Consider the following 14,855-nt stretch of genomic DNA (forward strand, 5'->3'; position numbering starts at 1 on the left):
GTGCAAAACCAACTTTCTTTGACTCTAAGAGACGGTGCTTTGTGTCCACAGAACACTTCATTTCCACAAGGTAGGTAACTTTAAAAGAAACTGATTATGTGACAGGAAATAATCAGCAATAATGTCCTCTTACAGATAAAATAATAATATTTCTCTACTTTCAAAATCACTTCTGGAGCCCAGTTTTGTCACGCTGGAGATCATACGACTGATCCCAAACCACAGACCTAACACGCGACTCAGCTGCTCCACAGACCAGACCTTTCTTCCTTTCAGGGATGTACTGTAGGGTTTTTTTGGCCCCTCCTTTCCTAAATTACAGAGTAATCATGACAGCAAAAAGCTAACTGGGTTTCTCCAGTTCAGGGAGACAAAACTGCTGTAAAAGTCATCTTAGTGGTGACGTACTGATGCGATTCAAGTGCCTTCACCACCTTGGAACTGAGCGAGAGTTGGGAGCAACTGTGACACAGGCTCTTACTCCTTTCAAGAGCCAACAGTTCCAGTTTCTGTTCCTGCACTGCTCCTCCTCCACAGCACTCAAAAAATCCCTGTCTCTGTGCCATCTTGGCAACCATGTTCCAGGCTGGCAATTGCTAATGCAGATCAGCAAATACTCCCCAGATCAGAGTACAAAACTGTCATCTGCAAAAGGGGAACTGTGTAACACGTGGGCTTAGCTTCCAAAGTGAGGCAGGAGAAAGCCTTCTGCAACAACTCCCCACAGTTCAAACAACTCATGACAAAACATCTCCCAAAACAAGGTAAGAGAACAGAGAAAACCCATACCTCTGGTAGAATCCTTGCTTTGGTTATGCCTCAGATTTTGTAGAGGCACTTCATTTGATGTGTTGCTCCACATCGTGCCAATTTATCTACAAAAAAAAAAAAAGAAGTCAGGTAAGAACCAAAGAGGTATAAAGTAAGAACAAATCTGTCTTTGGCTAAAGAGAATATAACCTTGATCACTATGATAAATGTCCACCTCATTTGATGATTTCAAGCTCACAACATGAACAAGGTCAGACAATCAGTACCAAATCACACCTGTGGTTAAAGCTTCTTGCAGCTCCGCAGAAACCGTGTAATTCCGTGGATAAAGAAGGGTTTGGGTTTCTTCTTATTTGTTACAAAGAACCCTGAACGTGATAAAAGGAGACCCAGAGGTCAAGGCAATTTAGATCACAGTAAGAAGTATCCCAGAAAGTCTGAAGGTGTTCACACTGGAACTCTGCACACACAGGGCTCTCAGAGGAACCACCACGTGGCTCAAACTCATAAATGTCTGGTGAAAATACCCAACTCCACCAGTGACAGATGAATGTGTCACCTGTCTCTGTCAAGGGGACAGGCAGAGCAGAACTGCCTGGAAGGACACTAGAACCAGGAAAAAAGACAGGACTGGAGCTGCCGTTGTGCTCCTGTGAACTTCAAAGGCAGGACTCCCAGTGAATCTAAAAAAGTGTGAACTCCCAGCCACTATCACCAGAGGGTTTTAATAATGGAAAAAAGAAAAAGAAAAAACAAACCAAAAGAAATCCCAACATGTGCTTACTGAGCTGTCCTCATAACACACTGACAACACTTCTGGTATGGAAAGAAAAAATTAGGTGATCACAGAATTCCAACAGGAAGTTCTAGACCTCTGACAGAGTCATAAAGCCACATTCTCCTCTCTCTTCTCTCATTCACTCCCAGATGTATTTCTTCTTACTTTCTTAATTTCTGAAAACTTCTTTTGCTCTCACCTCTCTACACAGTGTGCCACACAAAAGGGCATTCAAATATAAAGATCATTCTTCTGATAAAAGGAGACCAAACGTCCCACAAAATTAACATTGTGTGCTACTTATTGGAACAGATCATTGCCTGGACATTTTGTGACAAGGATTTTTATCACACACAGTTTTAAGAATATTCACAGAGACCAACAGTGAAGTTTGGTCCTCACATTCAGTCACATATTTAGGGCAGTAAGTTATCCCACAAAACAGTTCTTATGCCCCAAGAAAAACTATCAATAAGAAGAACATAGGTCTTTAAAAAGCCTTGGTTGTGACTTTCTTTAAAGAGTCCAAATAAACGTTTGAAAGAGCGTGGGAGAGGTATGCAACATTATTTATATAGGTACAGACACACAGGTACACACACAGTAGTGAAGCCCACAATAACACGAATTCTAGAAAGAAGGGGTAGGTGTTTTGGTTTTTTAATAACTGATAGTTTTGGGCTGTGAGCCAAGTGGAGTTAGAAAGTTCTGCTTCTAGGACAGGTGCTGCAGAGCTCATTCATGCAGAACAGCAGCTTTGTGCTGCACATCATTCATGCTGTAAATCATAACCCTGCCCTGCCTGGGAAATCATCCAATTGAACCTCTCCATCACTGCAGCAAGGAGCTGTTGGGCTAGAAATGTAGAAAACAAATATTAACAGAAGTGAGGGAATTTTCCATAAAGAACTGATTTTGGGAGCTGCTGAAAATATTCTATCAGACCAGTATCAGTTTCTTGCCCAAACACAAATACAACAAAACCTACCCAATATGTCAATTTAGCATAGGAGAACGTTTGGACAAGCAAAAATTTCTTAAGGGTTAAAGTATCCATCTTTATGTAATTGCTTGGGATTTATTCTTATCATTAGGATTACTAGAACAGACAGGAAAACTTAGTCGGGGACTAAAGTTGTTATTATACACACACCAACCTATATGGTTTATTTTAGGATGTCCTGTGAATGTAGAACTGTAACCTACTCCATGTATTCCCTAACTTTATATAGGAAGTACCAGACTAAAGAAGTTTGAAACTGCTTGTTTCATCCTGACACTAAAGACTGTCAGTCCTTCACCAGAGCTGAACAGAACACATTCAGATACAGAGTGAACACACTTTAGAGAACATCTTATACAGAGAACACTACATATAGTGATCAGTGAGTTATTCTCACAGATGTGTGCTGATGATCACTAGTGGGCAATAACTCTATCTCAACTCCTTCTAAAGGCTGTAAGGCCCCTCTATAAAAGGTCACTCAACCTCTTCTCCATTCCGTACAAGCCAGGAAGAAATCCCAAAGCATCCTGCTGTATTTAGGCTAAGAAATACCCACAGTGCCAGCTCCAAGTGTACCATCCAACTCAGCTGAGACCCACTGAGCAGTTTTGCTTAACTCAGGTTGCTGCTGATTGTAAAACACGACACGTAAGAACCGAGCATTCTGGAGCTGTCTACAGTTTCAGGAAGGCAACGCTGCGGTCGTTTTCTGTCGTGGTGTAATCCCAGGAACTCTGAGAGTTTGGGTTTTAGGGGTCCTTCTCCCCCTCCTTTGGAAGACAGGGAGAAATTTATCAGCTTTTCAAAGTCTACAAAAAAATGATGATTCTCATCAACCTCTGAATTCCTACATATTAATAAAATAGCTTCTCTCTATTGCTATAGCTCACAAGAATAAGCAGCATTATACAAACCCCCCCAACCAACAAAAATCCCAAGTACTTATATAATTCAATATCCTGCAAGAAATTAAAACAAACAGAGAGGAATCTTTAATGCTATAAAGAGTACAGAAAAAGGGGTGGTGGAGAAAAGAGAGAGAGAAGAAACAGTTGCCATGTCTGTTCACAGCACTTGCATGCAGGGTAGTGGACCGGTTAAACACCAAAATAAACTGAAATTAGTATTATTCTCTGATCAATATTTGACTTAAAAATTATGCTACAGAAGTTTAAATTATTTTTAAAATATGTTTTACATCAATACAAAACTCTCAAAGTCTCACAAATAGGACAAAATACATAAAAACTACATTCTGAAATGATTGTTTCAAAAAGACTTTTGCTAAACTAAATGATCCATCTCTATTTAATGCAGAGCTTAAACGAAGAGATTGAGCTCAGCAGACAAAACATCAAAGGACTTCTGAGGAGACAGCAGTGATGGCAAAAGGTTATCTGCAGGTTGGAGAAGCTTATGAGGATCTTAAGTTTGCTGAAACAAGGTGGAAGACCATAGAATCAACAGAACTGACCTCCTGGTTATTGGATTGCTCACTGGGAGACAGACATGCCACACAAGTCCATTCAAGGCTGGTTTGCCAAACCTCTCCCTGGGTGAGGGATTAAGATACAAACACCATTGTGTTCTGACATTTCAATCCCACACCAAGGGCCCATCTCATTCCTTTACTCACGTGTCCAAGACAAAAAATGAAGTGCACGAGAGAAGGCACAGCAGAATTGCTGCAGATGAGGACCTGAGAGAAACAAGCAAGGAAAGGATGTACTCCCAGCTCCTGGGAGAAAAAGTGGGGAAGGATGGACACGGGACACGACAACCACTCTCTTCTACAAACACTGTTTCTACAAGAAGACACTGAGGAGAACTGACAGATCAGAAAACGCATGAGAAAGCACGAGAAAGCAGGGAATGGAAACAAAGAGAAAACCAGTGCCAGATAAAAAAGGAAGATGAGAAACCAGCACTACATTTAAAACTAAATATACCAAGGATGTCATTGAAAGGTACAACAGATAACAAAATAACGAGTCAACACGGTTAAGAGAACAACATTTTAAAAGGAATGGGAGATATGAAAGTAGAACATGCTTAGCAAAGATACACAAAAATGTGAAGAGATTAAAACCAAGGCTGGGAAAAAGAGAAAGAAAAATGGTGAGAGAAGCAAAATGTAACAAGGAAGAAAATGAGAAAGACAGGAAGGAGAGAAAAATGCAATGAACTTTTGAAGAACTGGCACAGAGAGCAGAAAAAGGGAAGAAAAGAAACTGGTGTATTGGTCCGATTGTGAAGCTTTTTCATGTATTCTCAGTATGATTTTTTTCTTAGTAGCACAGACTTGGTAAGAAAAGGAAAGAGGAAACTCAGAAGTCATGGCATTGGAACAAGGAAACAGGAGAGGAAGCTGAATTGCACAGATTCAGAGAAGGCAGAGAATGTGAGAAAGAGATCACCCACTGTTATTTTCACTAACATTTAGAGGTTATGCAAAAAACCCCCAGTACGCAAAAGGAACAGTATTCCTCAAGATTTTGTTTCTTACAAAAACACAAGTGATACCAAACAAAAGGGATACCACAAAAGAAAAGATGAAGCTTTGCTAAGGCTATGGAATGAAACAAATTATTAACGTTGGCTTCTGTGGGATATTCTTAAATGTTTTATCCACACAGTGGCAGGTTTTTGCTACAAACTGGGCGTGCAGTGCACGAGGACAATGTTTCACACAGTTTAAGCTACAATAAGGCAGCAGTGCCAATACAAGAATCCACCCATTCCTTTCTTCATGCCTGGGTCTCTCTTGCCTTATTCAGGCAGAAAGTCAGTGGGATTATGTGGTAAAGCAAAGCAGACTGGGAGTCTGGTAGAGACTAAAAGAAGTTTTCCTGTTCTTTTTGCTTTATTGGTTTTAGCTATGTCATACCATAGCAACAACTTCCATGCAAGCAGAACGGGGAGGAAACATCGGGGGACAGTCAGATCAGCGCTGGCTGCTGTTCCCCAAGAGCAAATCCTTAAAGCTGCTGCCTTTTCCTTGAGGAGAGTGGTGGGACTGGGGAAAACAAGAGCCATTCCTGTCATCATCATCTTGCCAGTGGAGACACCACTGGAGCTCAAGGGCACCATGGGAGCCTCCACGCCCTGCTCCAGCCTGTCCCACTGCACCCACACCCCACCCAGCACAGACAACTTGTCTGTGGAGGAAACGGGCACAGAGACAAATAATCAGTTTTAGGGATGTTTTTCCCTGTTTACAAAAATACTTTAAGTTTCTGTGTACGGTTAACTGAAAGTTGAGTTCTGAATCCTAAAGACCTAAAGCCCCTCCTGTCTGAGCATCTACACTGGCAGTAACAGACACACACAGGTGGACGGGCACCACCACACCCAGTCAAGCAAACTGGTTTTCTGAGCCAGCCCACTGAAAGTGATGGAAATTATAAAGATGCCAGAAACACTTTCCATACGTTCTCAAATAACACACAATACAATTTATTATGATATGCTTGAGTCTGGAATAAAAACACCTTTACCTACTCATTTTTCTGAAATCCAAGCTCTTAACCATATTGCATTATCCCATTTAAAAGAGAGCTAAAAATATCCATAATACACTGTTCTAAGACTTGTTTGGTTATGTTTACGGGCTTTTAAAATGTTTTTTGAAACAACATGCTTTTTTTTTTTTTGGCTTGAGTGCATTTTGAGAAAACTTTGTCTTTCAACACGATGAGATGTACTGACCTTCCCCAGGACTGAGGACAAATTCCAGCACAACAAACAAATGCATGACGTGTTTGTCCAAAAAGCTCCACATCTCCAGAATCTACAGCTGACTCTGCAGAATGAGACAGGTCCTCCCCCCACCTTCTTTCAATGCTCATTTACATAATAAGCCTTCAAATAAAACGTATTTCAGGCACAAAGGTTCTGAAAGGAAGTGAATATTCAAAATTCAAGGACAACTCCCAACTGCATGACGTTTCATGGACACAAACTTCACCTGAACACCTCCCCACCATATTATCTCAAGCCTGTAATCTTCACTTTGCTGCTTCAAAATTATTTCTGCTACGAAACCGGGGATTTTTCATCTCGTTATTTTTAAGTGGTGCTAAGCTAAAAAGTCGGAGGATTCGAGCTATTCAGGAGTTTTCCTGGCATTTAATCTCTCTGCTAATACTATTTGTCTTAGAAATATTTTACCAGTCCCAGTTGCACCGCACCCAAGAGCCAGGGTGTATGTAATGACAATGGACACAATTATGTAAAGCTGATGCAACAAAAAAGCTGGAAGTAACAAACACCAGCAATGCCCAAGGAGCTCGTGAACGTTTGCTGCTCTGAGTAAAATTTTAGATAATATTCAGTATTTTGTCTTGTAACACAAGCAGTAAATATCCCAGAACAACTCACATTCCAATCATTACGACTTTGTAAAATGATAATTAAAACCAAAAAAGCTTCAACGGTAAAAGAAATGTACCAATAAAATGTGATCTGTCTTCGGCTAGAAAACATAAAAAAGCTTTTAGGGATACTAAGGTAGCCAAAAAAAAAAAAAAAAAAAAGAGCAATCAAGATACACCACACACTTGCAGACAGAAAAGCAGTGAAGAATTTCCAAGCATGTGTCACTACCTCTAGCTGTGAACCAGGAAGATAAATGACATGAGCAGTCATATATCCATCAAATGTCACAAAATGTAGTAGAAAAATATGAATATATTTCACGAGTTCTAACATTAAATCACTGGCATCAGTCAGCTGCTAAATTTGCATCCAATTTATAGTGAAGGTTTTTCTATAAAAGAAACATTTCTGAATCTGATTCTCCTCAACTGTACGAGTTAGGACATATACAACATCCTTTTGCTATCAAAAGGCATGGCAACTTGCAAAAGTGTCTCTGCTTCATCACAAGTGATGTAAAAGCAATTAAAAAAGAAAAAAAAGAAATACTGGCCCTAAAAAGGGATTAGTGGTTTTACTGAAAGTAAAATGCACTGAATGTCTTCCTCTGCTGCACCACGTGCCACGAGGTACTCTGAGGAAATCTATTGAAATGGATGTTGTGACAGCTCGTGTAACTTGATTCATTGTTCGTGAAGAAATCAGAGTACAAAGGCATAGAGAATGCATCCCTTTATTAAGGAGATGCACACAAGGGTTTGCCTATCCATTCACAAGTTCTGTATTTTCTTTGACTTCAATGATCTTTGCATTTATGACAGAAAAGAAGATACCCTAGTTTCTAGAACAAACAAAGTACTCCTCATTTGTCTCCTTGCCCTTCAAAACAAGAATTAACTCGTTCCACCTCCAACTATCAGAAACTGCACATTAGAAGATTTCAATTCTTGCAGCCCAAAATAAATCTATTCAGCTGAATATGCTCAAATTCTTCCACAAGTCCTGTCTCATCTCACGAGGAACACTCCACTGTGAGGGATTCTTCTCAGAACTTACAGGCAATCCTCTCAGCCAGGTACAAGAACCAGACCTGCCAATTTTGAGAGTCCAAGACAACAGCTTTCAACCTCTCAACACTACCAAGGACATACAAGCAGAGCAGCACCTTCATCTGCAGCTGTGTCAACTGCAAGCTGATTGTTATTTTCTCTCAAAGCAGAATAATGTGCATGAAAACTTCGGGAAAAATGTTTCAAATTTCACTTTCTCACGTTTGATGCCTTTGCTCTGAACTGCATTCAGAAGCAGCATCTAAAAAGTGTCTCAACAACAACATGTGATGTCAAAAAACTCCCACAAAAATCCCATGACAAGCTGAACAGTGACCACCAGCTCTGTCTCTGACCTGGTATGACAAAGACAGATACCAGGACCCTGCTGGGAAGACATTTCTTGATCTAGCTAAATAATTCCATCCCATTAAAAGCTTTTCTGTTTCAGTATAACAATTCCACCTGGTGCATTGCCATGGATCTGACTTGGTGTGAAATTCTGCTGTCAGTGAGGAGTGTTCTTAAGAAGCCAAAACGCAGCCAGAATTTCTGTTAGCATTCACAAAGTTTCAACCGACCTGGTATAACTGACTTGTTCATTTATTTGCTCTATTCTTTCTCTAGTATACTGACAAAGGTTTCAGACTTATGTATACAAGTAATTTTATTCTCAATAGAGCATTCCATTAAAGCCTATTATATCATTAGCACAAGGATACACATCTGTCTTCCAAGCACTTACATCTACGGGTATATTTTACACTCATGTTCTGATCCAGCCACATGTCTAATATATTAACTCCACCAGGGAAGTTTTCCCTCTGCACTCAACTACCAGAGTCCTTCTGTAATCATTATTATATCACTATACCTAATCTCATACTAACAGCTTATATTGATTTGAATAGGATGAATTATATTAGTTAAAGTACATCGGTAGCACAGTTCAAACAGCCCTGCTGTACTGATAAAGAACTCACTCTCTGATTTAAATTTCTGAGATGGAGTTGAGAAGATTTAGCAGCTCGACAGTGATGAAAGAATGCACATATTCCTCCCCACCTTCCCTAGCACTCGTGTCACTCCTCAGTGCTCACCTTACTGCATCACGAGCCAGTTCAACTTAGCGACCCAGCAGAAAATCAATCATTTTTCTTTTGTGGGGTTAGTTTTCTACCAGTTGATCAAACTGAATCAGGTTGCTGCCAGAGTGGGGTAAGAGAAGCAGCAGCAGCAGCTCATCACTCTCACTCACCTTACGTCGTGCAGCTTCACCAACCTGCCACAGACACGGTAATGTGGAACAGACCCAGTGCTGTGAGCACTAACTCCTGATTCCAAACACAGGCACAACTGTAGAGACATTAACAGGACTGCAGCCTCATCTGGGCACTCTGAAGTCAATGAGACTAATAACATTAACAACTTTATCCACGGGACTGTTTGATACAATGAAACTATCTCAGCAGAAAGCAGCTGTACCTCTGGTAGAGAGGTGTAAGAAGGCACAAAAAGCTCATTGCACCGTGTCAAAAAAACCTGAAGTACAGATGTAGCAGCACCAAGATTAGATGCTTATCTATTTAAGGGATGCTTTTACTATGGTGGCACAAACTGCCAATAAAGTTGTTTCCAGCCATGAAAGTCACCATCCACATTGGGACTGTTGTATCTGTCAAGTCTTCCCAGTGTCATCGTGTCAAACTTGAGCTCTGCACCAAAGCTTAGTAAACTAAATCCATGCAAACAAGTTGCTTTATAGTTTTAAAATCATGTTATTTCAGTTACCACCACACCCAGCCTAGGCAGCCTACAAGATGATCTACACCATCCAGCAACACAGAATCACAGAATGGTTTGGGCTGGAAGGGACCTTAAAGATCATCCAGTTCCAACCCGCTGCCATGGGCAGGGACACCTCCCACTAGACCAGGTTGCTCCAAGCCCTGTCCAACCTGGCCTTGAGCACTTCCAGGGATGGGGCAGCCACAGCTTCTCTGGGCAACCTGTACCAGGGCCTCACCACCTTCACAGGGAGGAATTCCTTTCTAATATCCAATCCAAACCTACTCTCAGTTTAAAGCCATTCCTCCTTGTCCTATCGCTACAGTTCCTGATGAAGATTCCCCCTCCAGCTTCCCTGTAGCCCCTTCAGACACTGGAAGGTGTTGTGAGATCTCCACGCAATCTTCTCTTCTCCAGGCTGAACAGCCCCAACTTTCTCAGTCTGTCTTCACAGCAGAGGTGCTCCAGTCCCCTTACCAACTTTGTGGCCGCCTCTGGATTTGCTCCAGCAGCTCCATGTCCTTTTATGCTGGGGGCACCAGAGCTGGATAGAGCATTTCAGGTGGGGTCTCACCACAGCAGAGCAGAGGGGCAGAATTCCCTCCCTCGATACGCTGCTCACCCCGCTTTGGATGCACATAACTTCCACAGGACCCCGGCCCGCTGCAGAAATGTGCCATTACTATGTAAGTTCAGTTGCTCTGGTTGGCGGGTGCAGGACACCTTTGTTTAAAGTAGCCTCACTCACAGAAACTGAAACCTTCGACAGTTTACAGCCTTCACGTGGCCACACCCTCACTTTCATTTAATTATCTGAAGCATTACCTAATGAAACTCTTGCAGCAACCAGAACTACGGCAAAGAGACAGCAAAAACTTTGCCTGTCGGTGCAGACAGTCTGACAGAACGTTCGGAGCTTACATGCAAAACAACTAATCATTTACAGCTCCACACATCTGTCCCACAAATACTACGTTTCTAGTCACCACGGTTTTGAGTTTACAAGGCAGGACAAGGCAGTAGTTTAAGTTGACAAGAAAACAACCTAAAACAAAACAACAAAATAGAACTCACCAGTCAAGAGTTAAATTTTCAATTTCAAGACACTGGATCATTCACCTACACAATGAAGCTATTTAAAACAAAAACCTCTACATGTGAACTCACACAATGTGCCAGGATTGGGTGCTGGGCTACAGCTCACATCCACAGACAGAAAATCATAGAATCACAGAATCCTCAAGGGTAGAAGAGACCTTTAAGATCATCCAGTCCAACCATCCACCCACCATTGCCACTGTATCCCTCAAACCACGAAAACACATCGCCCGGCGCCACTTCCAGGCGCCTCTTAAAAGCCTCCAGGGACGGTGACTCCACCACTTCCCCGGGCAGCCCATTCCAACGCCGGACCACCCGAACCATTCCACAAAAACTACACCAACAGCAGGCATTACACCGCAGAAAACTGCATCCGCGGGGAAAAAAAAAAAAAAGGCAAAAAAAAAAAGCCACTAGTCATACTAGTAAAAAACCCTTTATGCCACCAACAGTCAAAATGACTGGCACTGACGACCGGGAGCGCTCGGGGCAGATGCTCCCGGGGATGTCAGAGCGCTGGGAGCGGGCGGGCGGTGCCGCAGTGCCGGGGCAGGACGCCCTGGTACAGCCCAGGCACCGGCACAGCGCACATTTAAACTTTAAAAGCGCCGTCCCGGTGCTCGGGGCGGCTCCGAGGGCAGCGCGGCCGCCGGGCTCCGCTGCTGTTCCTCCGCTGAAACACCCAGGGTCGCCGGTCCCCGCACACGCAAGGCGCAAAGACAACCGCGAATCGGAGCCCCCAGACCCTCTCCCCGACTCCGCCACCCCCCGGCGCGACAAGCAGCGGAAAACAAATCAAAACTAGAAGAAGAAAAGAGACTTAACGGTGAGGCGGGTGGCGCGGGGACGCCGGCGCCGGGCGGAGCGGCCGAGCCAAGTGACAGCCGGCAGCTCCCCGGGCCGGGCCCGCCCCGGCCACACCTCGCCGGACGCCCTGGCCCGGCGGGGCGGCACCGCCGGCCGAGCGCGGCCTGGGGCGGCGGCGCGGCCCGCTCCCGCCTCCTCCTCACCTGGCGGCCGCCCGCTGCGCCGGCGGCAGGTGGCGGTGCGGGGGGCGGCACATCCCGCGGGGGGAGCGCGGCCAGGGCCCGGAGCGCGGCCCCTCAGCGGCCGCTCAGCGCCGCCATTACCGGCCCGCAACTGACACGGAGCGGCGGCGGCGGCGCCGCACCGGCAACTCTCGCGAGAACCGGCCCGCCGCCGACCTCCCCAACATGGCGCCGTCCCGCCGGTCCCCCCTTCAGCGCCGGCCGCCATGTTGGGTGCGGCGCGGACCCTGCCCTCCCTCAGAGCCGCGCTCACCGATGCCTCCCTGTAAGCTTTTGTTTTGCCCTCGCAGCTGTGCAGGTTTGACCTGCCGGCGCAGTCTCCCCTCGCATTTTATTTGCGGAGCCCTGGGTGTTGATGCAAGCCCGGGACTTGGCAATGTTAATTAAACCCAGCGCTGATGTTGGCATTCCTGAAGCGGCTCCAGCCGAAACTAGGGCACCGCTTTTAAGTCATTTGTGTTCATAGCTAAGTCATCTTTAGAAAAATAATTCAATTTTTTTTTTCTAAATGAAAGCGGCTCTGATTACAGCCTGCCAGTTGCCAACTTTAAATAAACATTTGCGAAACTTCACAGAGATGACTACCACTGGCTTAATTTCACTTTTAATAGTCATTATAAACCCAGAAAAAATTAGTTAGTATACTGACTTCTACTGCATAGATTCCACCCCAAAGATGCATTAAAACCACCCACGTTTCAAAAATAGGTCTAAGATGTTATCCAGCTATAACAAAATTATTTCCACCGAAGAAGGAAAGTTATTAGAATAGGAAAAACAGAATTTCTTCCTACAGTTATTTTGGGAATCTTCCCTTCAGGGCCTGTCTACAACTTCCCCAGTCTGGTTTTCAGTCATTAGTGTGATTGTTTGATGCCAAATTTCTTGGGGGAGCACGGGGGTGGAGAGTTAACTGCCCCCGCCTCCAAAGGATCACCAAAACTACTGCAGCCTTTTATTTCCCTTTTTTTCCCTTCACTAAAAGGGACTAAACTATTTTTACATAGCCTCTCCTCTGGTGAAGAGTGAAGAGTTTGCATGTAAGTTATTCCAGTATGGGAACACCATAGGAAAATACCCTAAACACTGAGAGATTACAGCTATGAAGCTTAGGCAATGCAGAACTTAATCATGTCACAACTACAGGATATTCATTTAACCTTAATTTGGCTCTTTTACATGTGCAAACTAATTAGAGAGTACATTTTCAAGCGTAAGCATACCTCCTCCTTTGAAACAAGAGGTAAGCTCGAGATGTCAGTGGTTAAACCTTTGAAAACGATTTTGTTTTGTCAGATGATGGGAAAAAGACTCGTGAAGACCGAAAGGCAAGCACAGCTCCAATGGGAAAAATGGTAGGTAGTGCCAAATTCCCTCCCGAGTCCTCAAAGAGCAAACCTGCAACTCCCAAATGCAGGAGACTGTATGTAATAATAATGACAATTTCTGTCAATGAAAAGAATATTACTGCAATGTATGGAAGCCCTGATTGCAGACTAGAGCAAATTAAATTATTACATTCCCCATCATCACATAGTGTTTGCTTAAATTTACTGCTTAATATTGCTGGACTGGCAGCCTATTTAAATTATTCAGCACTTTCGTAATGCACTGCCTCTTTAATTATGCTTTTAAACATAGTTTCTCTTTTCTGCTTGGAAGCAGTTAGTCTAGTTTCACGCTCCTCCTTCTCATCTTCAGGCAAGCTAGGCATTACATTAGGATTTTCTCAAACATGGAAATAATTTCGTTTCAGTCAGTCAAATAAAATTAAAAGGCAATGTTTGTATACTGGTTTTGCTTCTGTTTATTCTCTGTATCTGCCAGTAGAACTTAACTGTAAGACTTTAGATTACTTTTTCAAAGATTCCCTAGCAATGAGTGGAAAGCTCTGACGGGGCAAACATCATATGAGAAGAGAAAGACATTCTTAACAGAAAATGCAGTCATCTTGTGAAATTCTCTACGATTAGAAATAAAGAAACCACTTACCTGCAAACAGCCACAGCTGAGAGGAGGAATTGAACACATCCAGCTTGATGAGCTTGCTAAAGTGCAGAGCAACGGAGGTAACCACAGCCAGCACTGCCCGAGCACTGGAAGTGGTGGATGGAGACAGAGAGTAAGTTAAAAGTTAAGAGCCACATTCTCATCTTTCACTAACTCAGTTATTGCAGCTTTAAGAGAGAGGTTTGGAAAGTTTTCCACTCCACACTCCTCTTGCACACCCCTTCTAAAATTAGAAAGGGGCAGCTGGCTACTGCAGCCGAAGGATCAGCTCGAGCCCCCCAGACTCCCTCCCCCCTTTCCTTGATTGACGTGGCTCCCAAGAGCCATGGAGGAATTTGGGGAAGGGTGCGTCCACCTGTTGGACATGGAATGAGATTTTCCAGGCATTCAATTATAAATCCAACTGTCAGGAGCTGACAATAAAACAGGACACAGGACAGCTGTGAGGACTACGGGACACCCTCCCCGTACTCCTACAGTTTTGCAGTTCATCTGACAGAGAAACAGTGCAAGGAAAATTGTTCTCTTTATAAAATAAAGACATCACTTCAGATTCCTTTTAGTTTTCCAGCTGTGCCACAGGGTCCTGGTACAGAATCTGGCAAGTTGTCCATATATTACACCCTCCAAAACCAGATTCTTTTTCCTAAATACAGCATGCTGGCAATCACACTGCAGATGGCTCATATAGATGAGTCCTGTATAGCAAATACTTTTATGCCTACCTTGACGTGGAGCTCTCACCTTGCCTTTTGCATTCGGTTTGAGCTGAACTATTAGTTCAAAACAAATATACTTTTAAAAAAATAAGGATATGAAATCCACAATTTTTTGTTAATTAGCAAAAAAAAGAGATTATGTTCTTCTTGCTGTGCAAAAATGGGGGGGAAAAAAACTTATTCCTTTTACCAAACCTGCTCAGCATG

General features: G+C 43.4%; 1 protein-coding gene across 8 annotated transcripts in view; it reads right to left on the reverse strand.

Moving 5' to 3' along the window:
• Positions 1 to 11,975, reverse strand: part of CEP350 (centrosomal protein 350) — a 69,110-nt gene extending 57,135 nt beyond the window's left edge. For 7 of the 8 annotated variants that reach the window (XM_032696236.1, XM_032696239.1, XM_032696235.1 and 4 more), the window contains exons 1-2: positions 11,881 to 11,975; positions 790 to 875 (exon numbers count right to left, since the gene is read on the reverse strand). In XM_032696236.1, coding sequence (XP_032552127.1) covers positions 790 to 862 — 73 coding nt within the window. In that variant the 5' untranslated portion in view covers positions 863 to 875; positions 11,881 to 11,975. Of the gene's footprint in view, positions 1 to 789; positions 876 to 11,695; positions 11,716 to 11,880 lie in introns of those variants that run through there. The other variant, XM_032696234.1, reaches the window with a different exon arrangement.
• Between the last annotated feature and the right edge of the window lie 2,880 nt (positions 11,976 to 14,855).

The sequence above is a fragment of the Chiroxiphia lanceolata genome, chromosome 9, assembly GCF_009829145.1.
Source record: "Chiroxiphia lanceolata isolate bChiLan1 chromosome 9, bChiLan1.pri, whole genome shotgun sequence".
Lineage (NCBI taxonomy): Eukaryota > Metazoa > Chordata > Aves > Passeriformes > Pipridae > Chiroxiphia > Chiroxiphia lanceolata.